Here is a 21,491-nt window from a genome sequence, read left to right as displayed (position 1 = left end):
TATTGACCATATTCATCAAAAAGACAAATATAGAGGTTAAAGACAAATTTATAGGTTAAAGAAAAATTTACAGGTTCTATCCAGCAACAAAATCACTTTTTATTTTTTTTAAAGATTTATTTATTATATATAAGTACACTGTAGCTGTCTTCAGACACACCAGAAGAGGACATCAGATCTCATTACAGATAGTTGCGAGTCACCATGTGGTTGCTGGGATTTGAACTCAGCACCTCTGGAAGAGCAGTCAGTGCTCTTAACCGCTGAGCCATCTCTCCAGCCCAATCACTTTTACGCTATCCTAATCTGCATTTCTGCTGCTGTGATTAAATCCTTTAATCAAAAACATCTCATGTAATCAGTGGCTTTAATTTGACTGAATCCAGCACATTACACATTTCATCACTCTAGAAGCTTAGAATATATACTCATACTACAAAATGAAGGAATGAAAACCATGGGCAAACATTGTTATCTGGCTTTCTCTCTTGTTTGGGCACTGCCTCATGCTCAGGTATCCATATAATCCAAACCAGAAAGGACAAATTACTTAGGGATATTTCTGCCCTACGGGTAAGGGCCTTTCCACATCCATCACCAATCAACACAAGCTCTTAGAAACATAGCAACCAGTCATTCTGATAAGGATACACCTTCAATTGAGGCAAATACTAGATATGCAAACACACCAGAAAGACAAGATTTAGATTTAAAATTATATTTTATGATGATAATGGAGGACTTTAAGAAGCACAAAAATAACTCCCATAAAGAAATGCAGGACAACACAAGTAAACAAGTAGAAGCCCTAAACAGGAAACACAAAATCCCTTAAAAAAATTACAGGAAAACACAAGAAAAGAGATGAAGGAATTACACAAAATCTTCTAGATTTTAAAAAAATGAAAATAAAAACAATAAAGAAATCACAAAGGGAGACAACCCTGGACATAAGAAACCTAGGGAAGAGATCAGGAATTATAGATGCAAGCATCAACAACAAAATAAAAGAAATAGAAGAGAGAATCTCAGGGGCAGAAGATACCATAGAAAACATCGACACAACAGTCAAAGATAATGTAAAACACAGAAAGATAATATAAAAAGCCCATACCATACAGGAAATCCAGGACACAATGAGAAGATCAAACCTAAGGATAATAGAAGAAAGTGAAAACTCAAAACTTAAAGGGCCAGAAAATATGTTCAACAAAATTATAGAAGAAAACTTTCCTAACCTACAGAAAGAGATGCCCATAAACATACAAGAAGCCTATAGAACTCCAAATAGATTGGATCAGAACAGAAATTCCTTACCTCACATAATAGGCAAAACAACAAATGCACAAAACTAAAAAAAGTATCAAAAGCAGTAAGGGGGAAATGTCAAGTAACATGTAAAGGCAAATCTACAGATATTACACCAGACTTCTCACCAGAGACTATGAAAGCCAGAAGATCCTGGGCAGATGTTACACAGACCCTAAGAGAACAAAACTGCCAGCCCAGGTTACTATATTCAGTAAAACTTTCAATGGAGAAACCAAGATATTCTATGACAAAACCAAATTTACACAGTATTATTAAACAAATCCAGCCCTACAAAGGATAGTATATAGAAAACTCCAACAAAAGGAGGGAAATTATACCCTAGAAAAAGCAAAAAAGTAATCTCCTTGCAACGAAACCAAAAGAAGGGAGACACACAAACATAATTCCACCTCTAAATATGAAAATAACAGGAAGCAACAATCACTATTCATTAACATGTCTCAACATCAATGGACTCAATTCCACAATAAAAAAACATAGACTAACAGACTGGATGGGTGAAGAGGACCCAGCATTTTGCTGCATACAGGAAACACCTCAGAGACAAAGACAGACACTACCTCAGAGTAAAAATCTTGAAAACAACTTTCCAAGCAAATGGTCCAAAGAAACAAGCTGGAGTAGCCATTCTAATATCAAATAAAATTGACTTTCAACCAAAAGTCATCAAAAAAAATTTAAAAAAAGTAAGGACGCTTAATAGTCATCAAAGTTAAAATCCAAAAAGATGAATTCTCAATCCTAAATATCTATGCTCCAAATGCAAGGACACCTACACTCATAAAAGAAACTTACTAAAGCTCAAATCACATATTGCACCTGAGTCAATAACAGTAGGAGATTGCCACATCCCACTCTCATTAATGATGGAAACAAAAACTAACAGAGACACAGAGAAACTAACAAAAGTTATGAACCAAATGGTCTTAACACGTATTTATAGAATATTCCATCCTAAAACAAAACGATATACTTTCTTCTCAGCACCTCATGGGACATTCTCCAAAACTGACCATATAATCAGTCACAAAACAGGCCTCGACATATGTAGGAAGATAGAAATAATCCCATGCATCCTACCAGATCACCATGGACTAAGGCTGGTCTTCTATAACAACAAAAAAAGACAGAAAGCCAACATATACATACATGGAAGTTGAACAACACTCTACTCAGTGATAACTTAATCAAGGAAGAAATAAAGAAATAAAAAAACTTCTTAGAATATAATGAAAATTAAGGCACAACATACCCAAATTTATGGGACACAACAAAAGCAGTGCTAAGAGGAAAACTCGTAGTTCTGAGTGCCTCCAAAAAGAAACAGGAGACAGCATACATCAGCAGCTTAACAGCACACCTAAAAGCTCTAGAACAAACAGAAGCAAATACACCCAAGAGGAATAGCAGGCAGGAAATAATCAAACTTAGGGCTAAAATCAACCAAGTAGAAACAAATAGTACTATACAAAGAATCAACAAAACCAGGAGCTGGTTCTTTGAGAAAATTGACAAGATAGATAAACCCTTAGCCAGATTAATCATAAGGCACAGAGAGTGTGTCCAAATTAACAAAACCAGAAATGAAAAGGGATACATAACAACAGAATCTGAGGAAATTCAAAAGAATCAACAGATCCTACTACAAAAGCCTATATTCAACAAAAGTGGAAAATCTGAATGAAATAGACAATTTACTAGACAAATACCAGATACTCAAGTTAAATCAGGAATAGATAAACCATCTACACAACCCCATAACTCCTAAAGAAATAGAAGCAGTCATTAAAAGTCTTCCAACCAAAAAGAGCCCAAAACCAGATGGATTTAGTGCAGAATTCTATCAGACCTTTATAGAAGACCTCATGCCAATACTGTTCAAACTATTCCACAAAACATAAACAGAAGAACTACCCAATTCCTTCCATGAAGCCATAATTATGCTTATACCTAAACCAAACAGAGAGTTAACAAAGAAAGAGAACTTCAAATCAACTTCCCTCATAAATATCGATGCAAAAATACTCAATAAAATTCTTGCAAAGAGAATCCAAAAACACATCAAAATGATCATTCATCATGATCAAGTAGGCTTCATTCCAGGGATGCAGGGTTGGTTCTATATACGGAAATCCATCAGTGTAATCCACTATATAAATGAACTCAAAGATAAAAACTACATGATCATTTCATTAGATGCTGAGAAAGCAGTTGAAAAAAAAATCAACAGCCCTTCATGATAAAAGTCCTGGAAAGATCAGGGATTCAAGGCCCATATCTAATCCTAGTAAAAGCAATATACGGCAAACCAGTAGCTAACATCAAACTAAATGGAGAGACACTTGAAGCAATCCCACTAAAATAAGGGACTAGTCTCCCTACTTATTCAATATAGTACTCAAAGTCCTAGCCAGAGCAATCAGAGAATGAAAGGAGGTTAAAGGGCTACAAATTGGAAAGGAAGAAGTCAAAATATTACAATTTGCAGATGATATGATAGTATACTTAAGTGACCCCAAAAGTTCCACTAGAGAACTACTAAGCTGGATAAACAACTTCAAGAAAGTAGCTGGGTATAAAATTAACTCAAACAAATCAGTAGCCTTCCTCTATTCAAAGGATTAACAGACTCAGGGGAAGAGTCTTCCCACATCAATCATCAATTAACACAATCTCTCACAGACATAGCCACCAACCATTCTGATGGGAGTGCATCCTCAGTTGAGGTTCTCTCAGACAACTAAGGTTCTGAAATGCTGAGAACTAAAGCTAATAATAACACAATAAAATATGTGAAAGTTTTAAAAACTCCAAATGTGTTAATTACATCCATCATGTAAGTAACAAAAACCCAAACATTGAAGATTGCAGCAACTGGAAAACAGATTTACCAAGAAATGACGAGAGGTAAGATTTTAGATTGAAGAAGAAGAGAAACATAAATTGTTTGTCCCACAAAGTCCCCAAACTAATGACTGAAGGAATTCATAACATAATATAGTACATTTTCAGAAGAAGAAAAAAAAATGTGAAACTAATTTTTCAGAAAAACAACAATATCACTATACTATAATTAATAAAATCACACAAATAGGTGGCATCACTGAAAAAAGGAGACACAAAGACAGACCTATAAATATAACATAGTCCTTTAAAGAAGTGCAGGAGTGGGCTGGGGATTTAGCTCAGTGGTAGAGCGCTTACCTAGGAAGCGCAAGGCCCTGGGTTCGGTCCCCAGCTCCGAAAAAAAGAACCACAAAAAAAAAAAAAAAAAAATCAAAGAAATCACTGGCCAGCACTCACACTGTGCACTCTGACTTTTCCTTTACCCATAACAGAAAGTGGATTGGAGTGGACGGCTATTCCAGTTGGAGACAGTCAACTCCAACATAAAATGGTTCAATATCAGAAAAATAGTTTGCCTACTAAAAGTTTGTCCTCTTATGATAAATAAAGGGATGTCTGTTAGGATCACTTACAAACCATTTTGGTCCCTATGATTGATAATTGATAAGTCTGCACCTGTGTAAGGAAATGCAAATGTTTAAAAATTAAATTCAACAAGCAAATTTTAAGAGAAACAATGTATTTGTGTTATATACCTAAATAGTTTGTTTTTTACCATTTTATAAGTCATACATAAGCACTTTTGAAAGCAAGTCTATCCTAGTTTCTATCCTTATATTAGTGTATGTGAGAATGTCTTCCATTGTGTGTACAGGTGACATACCAGGAAAGAAAGGGTCAGATCTCCTGGAGCAGGAGTAGCAGGTGTTTATGAGCTTCCCTAAAAAGAATATTTGCTGGGCTGGAGAGATGGCTCAGAGGTTAAGAGCACTGGCTGCTCTTCCAGAGGTCCTGAGTTCAAATCCCAGCAACCACATGGTGGCTCACAACCATCTCACAACCATCTATAATCAGACCTGGTGCCCTCTTCTGGCCATGCAGACAGAAAGCTGTATGATGTATACATAATAAATAAATAAATAAATAAATAAATAAATAAATAAATGTTTAAAAAAAAAAAGAATATTTGCTGAATGACCTGACCAGCCCATATAGTACATTTTATCCAATAAGTCCCTCACAGATTAACAACAAAATTCTAAATATATACAGAGTAAATAAATGAGCCCTGGGAATCTGATGCCTCAGTATTAAATCCTGGGTATATGTAGGATGCATACATATCTTTGCCATTCCATGTTACCTGAGATCCAATACTCGGGGTTTCCCCTAGTGATCAGCGTCCTCTCTCACTGCCCATGCCTCCTGTGGGTACCACAGAATATACCCATCTGCACTTTTCTTACTACCTCATCTTAGTATCTGAGTTCATAACTATGGGTCAGAGACCCCTTGCTCAACCAAATGCCATACCTGACAGAAGACAAGGTGGTCTGTCCAAAGAACTATCCCACAGTCTGTTGTCTTAGACCCAATTCTCACTGTTGCTTACAGCACTGAAACAGACAACAGAGGAAATGTTCTCTATTCCTTTCCATGCCTCCTGTAGATATCATGGATCATCTCTCCCTGCCCTGCCTTTCCTGACTCAATTCTGTGGCCCCAGCCCCACTTGAACAGACACCCTATGCTCAATCACACAACACCTACCAGAAGACCAGATAGGCTACCTCAGACCCAATATTCACAGTTGTTCCTGGCACTGGACTAGAGAATAACAGAGTCAGCTTCACTTCTTATCTATGCCTCCTGTGGCCTGCTAAGATGATTGATCTCTTTCTGGACTCCCCTTCCACAGTCTCTAACACCAGCAAACACAGCAGCCAAGTAGATCTGTAAAAGAGGCAACATTCAGCCAACACAGTCTCTGAAAATTCCTACAGCAAACATAAACTCAGGAATAAAACTCATCCAAACAAGCCAAAGCCAGAAATCAGCACCTACACCTATAATCACCTCGGATGTGTAAACAACAGCATCGGGAAATATGCTACCAACAGAGCCAAGCTATCCTATCAAAGCAGGTCCTAAGTATTCAAAAATAGCTGAAAGCATAAGACAGAGATTTTAAAACTAACTATATGAAAATGATAGATGTCCTTACAGAGAACATGAATAAATCCCGTAAAGAAATCAAGGAAAACACAATCAAACAATTGCAGGAAAACAATAAATCACTAAAAGAAACCCAAGGAAACCAAATAGCTGAATGAAACACAAAAACTGTTGAAGACATAAAAAGGGAAACAGAATGTGATAAAGCAGAAACTGAAGGAATCCTAAAGACAGGTTTAACAACAGAATAGAGATGTAAACGAGAATTTCAGGCCTTGAAGTTAAAATAGAAAAATAGATAAATCACTCAAAGAAAATGTTAAATTTACTGGCACAAAACATCCAGAAACTCTGAGACATTATGGGACGACCAAAAAACATCAATAATAGGAATAGAGGAAGGGAAGGATCCTAGGGGCTTTCACCAGCCTTGCACCAGTCTTACATGGTAGGGTCCCACCCAACTAGCAAAGGCAGGCAGACCTCCAAATTCTCTTGCAATGTTACAAAAAATGTATGCTTGCAGTCCCCTGAGAAATACAGAGTCAGATGTTCTTAACCAACCATTGGACTGAAAACGAGGTCCCCAATAGAGGAGTTAGAAAAAGGACTGAAGGAGCTGAAGGGGTTTTCAACCCCATAGGAAGAACAACAATATCAACCAACTAGACCGGCCGGAGCTCCCAGAGACTAAACCAGCAACCCTGAGTACACACAGAGGACCCAGGACTCCAGCCACACATGTAGCAGAGGATGGCCTTATCAGGTATCAGTGAGAGAAGAGGCTCTTGGCCCTGTGAAAGTACAATGACCCAGTGTAGCGGAATGCCAGGGCAGGGAAAAGGGAGGGAGTAGGTGGGTGGGGAAACACTCTCATTAAGGCAGCAGGAGGGAGAAAGGGATTGGGGGATTCCAGAGGGGAAACCAGGAAAGGGGATAACATTTTAAATGTAAGTAAAAAAAAATATGTATAAAAAAAAAAGAAAAGAGAAAAAATCAGTGGGTTGTGTTAAAGGGATGCTGATTCATCTGATAAACAAAAGGAAACCTTGAATAAATAACTGGGTTGATATGCAAAATAAAAGACTGGACCTACGTTTTTCAGGAAATGAGCTACCAAGAGGGATTATAGCATACAAAGATAGAACTGTGTAGCTGTATTCGAATATTAATTGTTTCCCCAAAACTGTACGCTCAAGAAGGTCTGGATGTACCTTCCGGAAAACTGCCTATAGTTAATTCTGATTGGTAAATAAAGATGCCAGCAGTGAATAGATGGGGAGAAAAAAAAGGTGGGATTTAGGTTTCCTGTGCATGAGACCACAAACAGTAAGGAGAGCTACAATGTAAGGGGACTGAGAGGACATTGACCAGAGGACTGCCCAACTTGGTATAGAAAAGAATAGCCAAATTGGAACATAGAAATTAGTAAGTAGTAATTCAGAATTATCAGTGGGAGGTATATTCTAGCAGCATTGAGGCTATCAGATGACCAATTATTATGATGATTAAGGCATATTAAAATATAAAAGCTGTGTGTGTGTGTCTTTCATTCTGGAATATAAACCATTGAAGCAGGAAACACCATTGAACCATCTTTGCATCCCTGCAATGAATGATAATTTTGATGTGCTTTTGGAAATCTCCTCCATTGTTCGTGGGATTGCAAGCTGATACAACCACTCTAGAAATCAATATGGTGGTTCCTCAGAAAATTGGACATAGTGCTATCTGAGGACCAGCTATACCACTCCTGGGCATATACCCAAAAGATGCTCTAACGTATAACAAGGACACATGCTCCACTATGTTCATAGCAACCTCATTTATAATAGCCAGAAGCTGGAAAGAACCCAAATGTCCTTCAATAGAGGAATGGATACAGAAAATTCGGTACATTTACACAATAGAGTGCTACTCAGCTATTAAAAACAATGACTTCGTGAAATTCTTAGGCAAATGGATGGAACTAAAAAATATCATCCTGAGTGAGGTAACCCAGTCATAAAAGAACACACATGGTACACACTCACCGATAAGTGAGTAATAGCCCAAAAGCTCAGAACACCCAAGATACAATTCACAGACCATATGAAGCTCAAGAAGAAGGAAGACCAAAATGTGGATGGTTCAGTTCTTCTTAAAAGGGGAGAACAAAATACTCACAGAAGGAAATATAGGGACAAATAATGGAGCAAAAATAGAAGGAAAGGTGATCCACCTGGGGATCCATCCCATACACAGCTACCAAACCCAGTCACTACTGCTGATGCCAAGAAGTGCTTGCTGACAGGAGCCTGATATGGATGTCTCCTGGGAGGCTCTGCCAGATCCTTACTGATATAGATGATGCTTCCAGCTAACCATCAGACTGAGCATGGGTATCCCATGGTGGAGTCAGAGAAAGGACTGAAGGAGCTGAAGGGGTTTGCAAACCCATAGAAGAACAATACCAACCAACCACACCCCTCAAAGCTACTGGGGACTAAACCACAAACCAAAGAGTATACATAGAGGGACCCATGGCTCCAGCTGCATATGTAGCAGAAAATGGCATTGTCTGGCATCAGTAGGAGGAGAAGCCCTTAGTCCTGTGAAGGCTCATTTCCCCAATGTAGGGGAATGACAGGGTGTTGAAATGTGAGTGGGTGGGTGGGTGGGAGGAGGAACATTCTCATAGAAAAAGAGGAGGGGGAGGGGGATAAGGAGGAACCAGGAAAGGGGATAACATTTGAAATGTATAATAGAGCCAATAAAAATGTTTAAATATGTCCTCCAAAGCAAGTGTTAACATCAAAGGTGGGTAATTTCATCTTAGAAAAGAGCTGTATCATTTGTCTAAGACTATTACATTTTTCATAAATTATAATTTATTGTCAGTATTAAAATTCAAACAAAAAGACTTAACCTGTTTCTTAACCTCATTTTTACTTTTTCCTGCAGTATGATTTGTTGGGTTTCAGATCCTGGACAAGTGGCAGAGATCTTATTCAACATACCAAAATAGACCCGGCCTCCAGGTTCTCTCAGCATCCTTCACTCTCTACCTGTTATAGGGATGGCTGCCATATCCCATCCTCTATGATGAACTTCTAATCTCAATTGTTCTATCTTACCAATGAAGACCCAGCAGCCAGATGCTGGGTTGAAAGTCTTCTAATCAGAGAGGCAGAGAAAGCACCCAACTGACCTTTCTCCTTAGCAGATGCCCTAACAAGAAGAATGGCCCTCTCTCATAGGACCACAAAAAAAAAAAAAAAAAAAAAAAAAAAATTAATGTGCCTCCCTTCTAATTCCTGTGCATCTCTATCCATCTCCCTGACTCCTTACTCTTTTTTTTTTTTTTTTTTTTTTGGTTCTTTTTTTCGGAGGTGGGGACCGAACCCAGGGCCTTGCACTTCCTAGGCAAGCGCTCTACACTGAGCTAAATCCCCAACCCCGCCTCCTTACTCTTTATTATGGTTTGTTTTTATTTATCCTATTTGCATTTCTGTCAACTGGTTACTTGCTCTGACTCTTAATCTATGGTTGACTTTATTAAGTCCTGTTTACGAAATTCAAGAAGAAAGCTATTGGATTAACATGTGTGCTACAGTAGTTATGAAACTGAATAATTAAAACTATGGCATCTCTTAGGAAAAGAAGAGCCCTGGTCCTAGATGTCCTCAGGGAGATTTGATGAGTTTTAATGTCCTTTTCCTTAATGCTGCAAATTATCAGTATTTACAAAGTAACTGATTTTGCAGCACGTTCTGACTGTAAGGACAGAAGAACAATGTTTCCTAGATTGTATCTACAGAAAGTTACTAAAATGCTGTGTCTTAGTGACAAGCAGATCACAACCAACAACTTAAAATCAGAGTTTGCCTGATCCAATTCAGCATGACTGTAGCTGACTAATAAAGAAATTTAAATAATTACTCTTTGCTACTCTCCCTTACTAACTGAATTGTTCATTGGCCAGTAAAAGGAGACTCCTAGCTACTGTTTTAACTGGTTTTAAGGTTTCCTTCAAGGAATATATGTCAGAAAACCCACTCCAAAAAAGGTCTATTCTAGTTCATCTAAATGGCAGTCTACAATAAGGGACAATAAAGAGTTTCCAAGGCTCTCTTGTGCACGTGTGCATGTATGATAATTCATGTTCTCTAGTACAGACTCAGAAAGCATTCACTATCCTGAATAAGGCAATCCTCAGCTGGGTAGGAGGCAGATTAAGCCTAGCTAAGGGACCCAGTCCTTGCCTCTCTGTGCTGAGACTGGATTTGCTGACAGGAGCCATTACATCAAATGCAAGGAGTGTCTTTTTGCCTAGAAAATTCTTAGAACTTGAGACAACAAAACAGCTTCCACTTGGGCAAAAACAGAAAGTAGGGCTAGAGCAGCTGTGGAGGATGGGTACAGTGTGCCAGAGAGTGCACTGGGAGCTGAAGGCAGAGGCAGCTTTCTGGATTGTTTTTAAACAGAACAAAGTGAAAACATTCAAGATTGAAAGTTGCATTTAAAGTGTGGTCATTTCCTAGGTTCCAAGTACCAGACTATTATCCTGGGTGTGATTTCTTTGATGTTACAAAGGGGTCATTTTACTTAAGGCAGTTACTCAATGTGACTTTTTTTAACCCTTAAAAAAAGTGGGAGACGCAGACAACTGTTAATGACATGGAAGTGTTTCCTTTCTCCTGAGGAAAAGTGAACTTCTTATCAGAATATCTGGCTAGCCCTGTAATTTAAATTAAATTCAACTGTGCTAATGTTGAGCTGTAGCACAGTTACAAATAGTTCTTTCAAGTAAATAACACAATCTCAGGGTTCACATCCTGCAACATAGAATTGTCTCTTAAGTATACCCATGCCATCAAACAGTCTGTGACAGGGCCCTAAGTAGAAGGTCCCAGAGGATGAGAAAGATAGGAAGAGTAGAAAGTAGAAAAGATCAAAGCTGGGGTGGGGAGGTCTTGTGCAAGCTATGTCTTATGACAAGTAAGATTCTTAAGAATAGCATCTTGTATACCGCTTACCAAGGGGAAGTGGAAAGAAATGGGAAACTCCTATGAAGTCAGCAGAAATTACCATACAATGGGCCAAACTCAGGGGGACTCTAATAAAATAATACTGTACAAGGGAACACAGGATATTTCATGGCCATCACTTAAAGCCTACCTGCGTCTTGAGTCTGATAACCACAGACCCACATGGTGAGAAGAGTTGGGTTCTCAGGATCTGAAGTAACTAACCATTCCCCAGAAGCTTTGGCCTCAGATCATTACCGCCTCCCCATGCATCTTCCCTGCTTTAGAAAAGGGGCTCTTCTTATGGTGTTGCAATCCCATCCAGCTCCTTCAGTCCTTCCCCTAACTCTTCCATTGGGATCTCCAGGCTTGGTCCAATAGAAAGAACAACAATATCAACTAACTGGACCCATCAGTGCTCCCAGGGACTAAACCACCAACCAAACAGTACAGAGGAGGATCCAAGGCTCCTGCTACACAAACTGCAGAGGGCAGCCTTATCTGGCATCAATGGGAGGGGAGGAGCTTGGTCTTATGTAGGCTTGTTGCCCCACAGAAGAGGGTGAAAGAAGGTGAGATGGGAGTGGGAGGGTAAGTGGGGGAGCACTGTCTTAGAGGCAAACGGAAGGGGAATGGAGTGGAAGGGTTGTGGAGGGGAGACAGTAAAGGGGAATAACATTTGAAATGTAAATAGGTAAAACGATGGATAACAATAAAGAAAAAAAGGGAAGGAAAGGGAGCTCTATTTTACTCTCAGTACATCAGGGCCTATTTGGCTCTGCCATGCATGTTCCTGAGTTTTAGAAAGAGCTATGTCATTCCATGAGGGCCTCATGGAAAGCATTGTTTGATCAAGACAGTCCTGGACCCAATAGTCTTGTTGTTTTCAAAAACTTGTCACCCGGTGTTCTCTTGCTCATATGGCTAAATGATGCTTTTTTTCTCAAGAAGAAAACTAGCACTTTATGGTAAACAGACAGGCTTTAATCTTGATTGTGACCCTATAATGCTCCCTTTAGCAGCAGGTTAGAGGATGGTTCTTTGATATGAGGATGGCCCTAGTGGCTAGTAATAAAGCAGGCTAGCCTCCTTTGTTATGTTTTGGAGAAGAATTTCTGGACAATCCTAGTAAACTAATATATGTATCCTAGAACCGTAGTCTCTAAGGGCTCTGGTTAGCTTACTAATTATCTGTGAGTGTTTCAGAGTCCTTCCTCCTTCAGCTAAAGGCTACTTGGTGTCACTATTTCCTAAGCATTGGTAAATCCTTTAACATCAAACATCATCGACTCTACTCTTCTACACATTAATATTGGAGTACTACCCACCGTGAGCTGCCTTCTACAACCTCTACAAAATTAACTCCAAAGAAATCTTACACCTAAATGTTAAAAGATACGGGAGTTAACTTTGAGAAGTAAAGAGAAACCAGACCTGAGTTTGACATCCTGCTAAGCATCTTTCTACACACAAGTCTTTGTGCCAGAATCCTTGAGCAGATGCTGCCCTCACAGTGAAGTTATTCAGAACCCACCGCTGGGTTCAGGAAATGACTAGGACAAAAAGGGAAGTAACAGGTGGCCAGATTTGGCCACAGTTTACCACCCAGACCCAGGGACAATCCCCTGGGTTGCACCTCCCCCTGAACAACTGCCTGCTCCGTCCCTCTGTAGGCAGTGACCCTGCACTCACCATGTTTCGAATTGGGAGCTTGCAAGAACTTGTCTCCTAGAACCCAGCAGCAGCGCTCAGAGAAAAACAGAACTTTCCAAGCAAGCTCAGCTATCCTGCAGAAGCCGCCACAAGGCACCCGGAAGATCCCGCCTCCTCTCCTGACTGGCGGGTCAATCTCTCCGCCCTGATTGGCCATTGAGTCTTGAATTACAACAGCACCTCCCTTACTGTTTGAGATTGCTGTTTGAGACCACAGCAAAGTGGTCCCAGGCCCAGTCTTCCAGTACAGTACCAGACCTTTCCCAGATACACAGAGATTTGCATTTCAGTAGCACTTGTGCCTGTCTTCCAATAGCCTGCCCTTCTGTCTTCCCATCCAGCACTGGAGAGAACTCACGGCCTCAGCTCCGGCTGCTCAGCCGCCTGCTCCTCCCCTTTGTGAACAGTGACCCTGAGATCACTAAGTCCGGAAATCTGGAGCTTGTGTGAACTCCCTTTACTACACTCATTAGGAACTTCCCCTTCTGCCGCCGAAAATGAAGATGAATGTGTAATGTAAATCAAGCTTGTATACATAATTCCCTAATTTAACTTCTAAGCGCCACCTGCTCAGGAACCAGGTAACTTCCAGAGATGCTGGGAATTGTAGTTCTTTGTAAATAACAAGCTCTCGCGGGAAACTAAGGTGGCCAAATTGATTATATGTATAAACCCCTGCAACACTTGGCCGTGGGGCATTCCAGCTCTGAAATTCTGTGGATATTTCTGCCCCAGGTCCGTCTTTTGGTCAGTAGTATTTAATAAACGTTTGCTTTACATTTGGACTGAAATGGTTGTTTCTTTTCCAGTAAAACTCAAGAATAACGTAGGGGGGCGCATGAGGAAATAACTGGCCCAAATTCGCTTTTTCATTCCGGATATTCGAGACCTGGCCTGGACCACCTAATCCAGGTCTCTCCAGGCAATACATTCCCTCTGCAGACTCCCAAGGTGAGCCACAGACTTGGAGAAAACCAATGAGATTCCAGTTGTTCCTGGATTTTGGTTAAGGAATGCCCTGCCTGATGAACAGGAAGAATTTGATGGGGTTTGTACACTCCACATTCAGGCAATTGGAAGACGCTTATCAGATTTTAGTTGTTGTTGTCCGGCTGTTTCTTGTTTTTGTTTTTTGTTTTGTTTTTTGTTTTGTTTTGTTTTGTTTTTTAACTAAACCGTAATTGGGAGTGCATCCAGTGCCATCAATTATTTGCCTTGGAGCCCTGGAAACGCCCTCTAGTGACTCTGGAAGGCAGAAAACTTCTTATGACCCAGCCATAGCAACTTAAGCTGTGTTCCCAGGCCTAGGCTGTTAACAAAGCACAGATTTCCAGAGGATACCAGGCAGGGGACTTGGGGGTATACTATTCACAAATAACACTTGGGGCTCAATGGATAGCTTTGTAATGTCCAGAGCCCCACATAGAAGCCAAGTGCTGCTGGGCTGCCCCTGCCCACAACTGCATTGAGCCAGACCCAGGTCCTCTTGGAAATACGGATGAACCTTTGTTTTCTACACTTGTAAGTTTCATTGTTTATGTGTAAGAATGGATGTAGCCGAGCTAGGCTGCTCTGCTGCATCTGCGATCGGGCGGCGGCGGGGCAAGCGAAGCCGGGGCCGGGGACGGCGGTCTGGACAGCGGGCGCCGCAGTCCGGGAGCAGCAGTGAGGTTGGCGGCCGCGGGCGGCAGCGCAAGGCGGGTCAGGCCGGGTGAGGGAGCGGATGGCGCGTCACGGGTGGCATTGTGTGTCCCAGTGTACAAGAATAGCCCCAGAAGAGGAAAGGCTGAGCCCAGAGCTCTTCAGCAGGGAAGATCCCCCCCCCCCCCCCCCCCGCTTCAGACTGCTGAGCACTGAGCGGCGCTCAGAATGGAAGCCATCGCCAAATATGACTTCAAACCTACTGCTGAGGATGAGCTGAGCTTCAAGGGGGGGGGGGGGCATCCTTAAGGTTTTGAATGAAGAATGTGATCAGAACTGGTATAAGGCAGAACTCAATGGGAAAGATGGCTTCATCCCCAAGAATTACATAGAAATGAAACACATCCGTGGTTTTTTGGCAAAATCCTCAGAGCAAAAGCAGAAGAAATGCTTAGCAAACATCAGCACGATGGGGTCTTCCTGATCCGAGAGAGCTAGAGCGCTCTCCCTATCAGTCAAGTTTGGAAATGATGTGCAGCACTTCAAGGTGCTTCGTGAAGGAGCAAGGGAGTACTTCCTGTGGGTGGTGAAGTTTAATTCTTTGAATGAGCTGGTAGATTACCACAGATCAACATCCGTTTCCAGGAACCAGCGGATATTCCTCCGGGACATAGAACAGGTGCCACAGCAGCCAACGTACGTCCAGGCACTCTTTGACTTTGACCCCCAGGAGGACAGTGAGCTGGGCTTTCTCCAAGGAGACTTCATTCATGTCATAGAGAACTCAGATTCGAATTGGTGGAAAGGGGCCTGCCATGGCAGACCCGCATGTTTCCCCGCAATTATGTCACCCCAGTGAACCGGAACATCTAAGAAGCAAAAGAGATTATTTAAAGAAAGTGAAAAGTTGAGACCGTTCACAAGAATTACACCCACACGCTGCCTGTCACAGCTTGTGAGGGAACGCAGAACACCTGACTGAGTCCCACGGGTGACCCTATCACTTAAGTTGCAACTTTTGGGGGTGGGAAGGGGTGTTTGATTTCATAATGCCAAAACGTAACCTATTGAATGAATTACAATTTTTATTACGGAATCTCACCGCTACTTCTGTTCCCCTCCTGTGTCCTTTTTTCTCGTTCTTTCTTTCCTGTCCAGTGTATGATGTTTAAGGCCACATATAGTCCAGCTGATGCCAATAATAAAAGAAAAGAAACCAAGTGGGCTGGTATTTTCTCTATGCAAATGTCTGTGGAGGTGGATGGACTAGAGGAGCAGGATTCTTCACACACAGGGACAGCCATTGTATCTGGGGTCCTTGGTTGGGATTCACTGGAGATGCCCAAGGGAATCTGCCTCTGGCCTGAGGCCTGGAACTTTCCATCAGAGTTGGAATTAGGGCAGGAGCCTGCTGCCCACCCATGGTCTCCTGAGAGCCAGACTGCAGAGCTGCGCTCCCCACTGCTTCCCTTCAGTGTCTCACTTGTTTTTATAGTGCCTTTGTCTTATTTCAAGGGTGTTCATGAGTGGTGTCTTTACCTTTTTTATTTTTGTTTAAATAAGTTAAAGTTAGTCCAGAGCTTTTCAGTTGATTAGTCTCCTATCCTGTGTAAATATTTTCCTCTCAGGGCAGGGGAAAGAGGACAGAGAAAGGAGCTGGTAGAAGCAGAGAGGGTGTATGTCCCATCTTAAATGGGCCAGAGGTCTTGAAGGATCAGCTTTTACATTGTGAGCTTTGACACTTGCTTCAGCTGAGACTCACCGGCCCTCAGGTCCCTGCCCTCCAGGTCCCAGTTGCAGTCTGCCCTTTTTATACCTAGAGCCACTAAGGGTCAAAGCACAAGACAGGTAGGGGGGAGCGGGTGGCATCCTTCCCTCTCATAGGCCTACAAGCAGATGGAAGTTGAAAATACTGGCCGTTAATTTTTCTTGCTCTTACAATTAAGTCCTCATTCTCAGTTGTACATTTCTCCCCACCTGTCCACGAGTGCAAATGGCAGGATTGTGGGGGCTGGTTGCATCTCTGTGCACAACAGTGGTTGTGTTTGCAGCTGCTCTGCTGCCTCATTCCCATGAAGCCTTTTGAGGTAGAAAAGACCAAGAGCAACGCAAAGCTTTTTTTTTTTTTCGGAGCTGGGGACCGAACCCAGGGCCTTGCGCTTCCTAGGCAAGCGCTCTACCACTGAGCCAAATCCCCAACCCCAACGCAAAGCTTTTTAAATCTTGTCTCCTGTGAGCTCTCAGTCCTCTGTAGTCGTGTGCCTGTACACCGTTTCTCTCCACACAGCCTCCTCCCCACAGCAGAGACATGGCTACTCCCAGGCTCTTCCTTGGAGTTGGTGGCGTCCATGGGCTGCTGGACTCTTGAGGGTGGGGTCCCTCCTGCACTCTGTTTTGTCAGATGGACTAAGCTTAGAGCACCCCTGAGGCCCCGAAGGCGTCCTTGTAGGCGGAGCGTATTCCCACCCCTCCTGGTTGTGTTGCCTCTTTCCCTGCTGATGATAAAAAATATCTCTGGAGTTACACCTGGGCCATTTGATTGTTTTATTTTGGAATTGGTGTATACCATGAAGCCTTGCTGAACTAAGTTTTGTGCGTATATATTTAAAGATCAGTGTTTAAATTAAAAAAAAAAACTATGTACTTACTCCTCTAACTTCTGCGAATAGCAATTTTGTAGAAAGTGATTAACTGTGAATAAACATCTAATGACTTCGTAAAAAAAAATGGATGTAGCCATCACGTGCTGGTTTCTGACTGGCCTTCAAAGCATGAAGAATGTTGTTTCTCATTACTGTAGCTAGTTTACTGGGTTCTGGTTTACTCTGGGTTTGCAGGACACTGGACTTGATGTACTAGGAATTCAAACATTATTTGAATATGGGTGATACTAAAATTGCTTTATAATGTTTTACTTTATTGTTGGCTGAGAGAATGAGTTATGGCTTAGCCTTTTCCAGACCCAGGCATGTTTTTCTGATTGGGTTACCTCACTCAGGATGATATTTTCTAGTTCCATCCATTTGCCTATGAATTTCATGAAGTCATTGTTTTTGATAGCTGTGTAGTACCCCACTGTGGAGATGTACAAAATTTTCTGTATGCATTCCTCTGCTGAAGGGCATCTGGGACATTTCCAGCTTCTGGCTATTATAAACAAGGCTGCTAAGAACATAGTGGAGCATGTGTCTTTGTTATATGTTTGGGCATCTTTTGGGTATATGGCCAAGAGAGGTATTGCTGGGTCTTCAGGTAGTGCAATGTCCAAATGTCTGAGGAACCTCCAGAATGATTTCCAGAATGGTTGTACCAGTCTGCAATCCCACCAACAATGGAGGAGTGTTCCTCTTTCTCCACATCCTCGCCAGCATCTGCCATCACCTGTGTTTTTGAACTTAGCCATTCTGACTGATGTGAGGTGGGATCTCAGGGTTGTTTTGATTTGCATTTCCCTTATGACTGAAGATGTTGAACATTTCTTTAGGTGCTTCTCAGCCATTCGGCATTCCTCAGCTGTGAATTCTTTGCTTAGCTCTCAATCCCATTTTTTAATAAGGTTATTTGTCTCCCTGCAGTCTAACTTCATGAGTTCTTTGTATATTTTGGATATTAGTCCTCTATCAGTTGTAGGATTGGTAAAGATCTTTTCCCAATCTGTTGGTTGCCGTTTTGTCCTAACCACAGTGTCCTTTGCCTTACAGAAGCTTTGTAGTTTTATGAGATCCCATTTGTCAATTCTTAATCGAAGAGCATAAGCCATTGGTGTTTTGTTCAGGAAATTTTCTCCCAAGTGTTCGAGATGCTTCCCCACTTTTTCTTCTATTAGTTTCAGTGTATCTGGTTTGATGTGGAGGTCCTTGATCCACTTGGACTTAAGCTTTATATAGGGTGATAAAAATGGATCGATCTGCATTCTTCTACATACTAACCTCCAGTTGAGCCAGCACCATTTGTTGGAAATGCTATCTTTTTTCCATTGGATAGTTTTGGCTCCTTTGTCAAAAATCAAGTGACCGTAGGTGTATGGGTTCATTTCTGGATCTTCAATTCTATTCCACTGATCTATCTGCCTGTTTCTGTAACAATACCATACAGTTTTTATCACTATTGATCTGTAATACTTCTTCAGTTTAGTGATAGTGTTTCACCCGGAAGTCCTTTTATTGTTGAGGATAGTTTTAGCTATCCTGGGTTTTTTGTTATTCCAGATGAATTTGCAAATTGTTCTGTCTAACTCGATGAAGAATTGGATTGGACTTTTGATGGGGATTGTATTGAATCTGTAGATTGCTTTTGGTAAAATGGCCATCTTTACTATATTAATCCTGCCAATCCATGAGCATAGGAGATCTTTCGATCTTCTGAGATCTTCTTCAATTTCTTTCTTCAGAGGCTTGAAGTTCTTATCATACAGAACTTTCACTTGCTTGGTTAAAGTCACACCAAGGTATTTTATATTATTTGGGACTATTTTTTTTTCAGAGCTGGTGACCAAAACCAGGGCTTTACGCTTGCTAGGCAAGCGCTCTACCACTGAGCTAAATCCCCAACCCCTATTTGGGACTATTATGAAGGGTGTCCTTTCCCTAATTTCTCTCTCAGCTTGTTTCTCTTTTGTGTAGAGGAAGGCTACTGATTTATTTGAGTTAATTTTATACCCAGCCACTTTGCTGAAGATGTTTATCAGGTTTAGTAGTTCTCTGGCAGAACTTTTGGGATCACTTAAATATATATCATATCATCTGCAAATAGTGATATTTTGACTTCTTCCTTTCCAATCTGTATCAATTTGATCTCCTTTTGTTGTCTATTGCTCTGGCTAGGACTTCGAGAACTATATTGAATAAGTAGGGAGAGAGTGTGCAGCCTTGTCTACTCCCTGATTTTAAGGGATTGCTTCAAGTTTCTCTCCATTTAGTTTAATATTAGCTACTGATTTGCTCATTGTGGCTTTACTATGTTTAGGTATGGACCTTGAATTCCTGTTCTTTCCAGGACTTTTATCATGAAGGGCTGTTGAATTTTGTCAAATGCTTTCTCAGCATCTAATGAAATGATCACGTGGTTTTTATCTTTCAGTTTGTTTATATAGTGGATTATGTTGATAGTTTTCCATATGTTAAACCATCCCTGCATGCCTGGGATAAAGCCTACTTGATCATGATGGATGATTGTTTTGATGTGCTCTTGGATTCTGTTTGCAATAATTTTATTGAGTATTTGTGGGTCGATATCCATAAGGGAAATTGGTCTGAAGATCTCTTTCTTTGTTGGGTCGTTGTGTGGTTTAGGTATAAAAGTAATTGTGGCTTCATAGAAGGAATTCGGTAGCTCTCTATCTGTTTCAATTTTGTGGAATAGTTTGGATAGTATTGGTATGAGGTCTTCTATAAAGGTCTGATAGAATTCTGCACTGAACCCATCTGGACCTGGGCTCTTTTTGGTTGGGAGAATTTTAATGACTGTTTCTATTTCTTTAGGAGTTATGGGGTTGTGTAAATGGTTTGTCTGTCCCTGATTTAACTTCAGTACCAGGTATCTGTCTAGGAAATTTTCCATTTCCTCCCAATTTTCAAGTTTTATTGAACATAGACTTTTGTAGTAGAATCTGATGATTTTTTGAATTTCCTCTGATTCTTCTGTTATGTCTCCCTTTTAATTTTTGATTTTGTTAATTTGGATACACTCTCTGTGTGCTGTGGTCTGGCTGAGCGTATATCTATCTTGTTGATTTTCTCAAAGAACCAGCTTTTGGTTCTGTTGATTCTCTGTATAGTCATTTTTGTTTCTATTTGGTAGATTTCACCTCTGAGTTTGATTATTTCCTGCCTTCTACTCCTCCTGGGTTTATTTACCTGTTTTTATTCTAGAGCTCTTAGGTGTGCTGTCAAGCTGCCGATATATGCTCTCTCCTGTTTCTTCTGCCAGCACAGAGCTATGAGTTTTCCTCTTAGCACAGCTTTCATTGCGTCCCATAAGTTTGGGTATGTTGTACCTTCAATTTCATTAAATTCTTAGAACTCTTTAATTTCTTTCTTTTTTTCTTTCCTGACAGGGTTTTCATTGAGTAGAGCATTTTTCAACTTCCTTGTATATATGGGCCTTCTTTCCTTGTTGTTATTGAAGACCAACTTTAATCTGTGGAGGTCTGATAGGACACATGGGATTATTTCTATCTTTCTGTATCTGTTTTTTTTTTTTTTGGTTCTTTTTTTGAGGCCTGTTTTATGACCGATTATATGGTCAATTTTGGAGAAACTACCATAAGGTGGTGATAAGAAGGTATAGCCTTTTGTTTAAGGATAGAATGTTCTATAAATACCTGTTAAGTCCATTTGGTTCATGACTTCTCTTAGTTTGTCTATGTCTCTGTTTATTTTCTGTTTCCATGATCTGTCCATTGATGAGAGTGGGGTGTTGAAACCTCCTACTATTATTGTGTGAGGTGAATGTGTGCTTTGAGCTTTAGTAAGGTTTCTTTTATGTATGTAGGTGTCCTTGTATTTGGAGCTTAGAAATTTAGGATTGAGAGTTCATCTTGGTTGATTTTCCTTTGATGAATATGAAGTATCCTTCCTTATCTTTTTGAGGACTTTTGGTTGCAAAGTGAATTTATTCGATATTAGAATGGGTACTCCAGGTTGCTTCCTCAGACCTTTCGGTTGCAATCCTTTTACTCTGAGGTAGTGCCTGTCTTTGTCCCTAAGGTGTGTTTCCTGCAGCAGCAAAATGCAGGGTCCTCATTGCATATCCAGTTTGTTAATCTGTTTCTTT

At 40.8% G+C, this 21,491-nt stretch overlaps 1 protein-coding gene and 1 pseudogene across 4 annotated transcripts in view; one reads left to right on the top strand and one right to left on the bottom strand.

Annotated features, from left to right (window-relative positions):
* The window catches only part of Znf431l3 (zinc finger protein 431 like 3), a 43,693-nt gene extending 30,518 nt beyond the window's left edge, over nt 1-13,175 (bottom strand). For 3 of the 4 annotated variants that reach the window (XM_087547967.1, XM_087547900.1, NM_001409270.1), the window contains 1 exon segment: nt 13,056-13,175. In XM_087547967.1, coding sequence (XP_087404093.1) covers nt 13,056-13,058 — 3 coding nt within the window. In that variant the 5' untranslated portion in view covers nt 13,059-13,175. 4 annotated transcript variants of the gene reach the window in all.
* Nucleotides 13,176-14,879: 1,704 nt separating this feature from the next.
* LOC147996786 (growth factor receptor-bound protein 2 pseudogene) lies at nt 14,880-15,683 on the top strand (annotated as a pseudogene).
* The last annotated feature ends 5,808 nt before the right edge of the window (nt 15,684-21,491 follow it).

Source organism: Rattus norvegicus, chromosome 1 (assembly GCF_021556685.1).
Source record: "Rattus norvegicus strain SHRSP/BbbUtx chromosome 1, alternate assembly SHRSP_T2T, whole genome shotgun sequence".
Lineage (NCBI taxonomy): Eukaryota > Metazoa > Chordata > Mammalia > Rodentia > Muridae > Rattus > Rattus norvegicus.
Note: the sequence above shows the minus strand (reverse complement) of the source record. Positions and strands in the feature narration are given on the sequence as shown.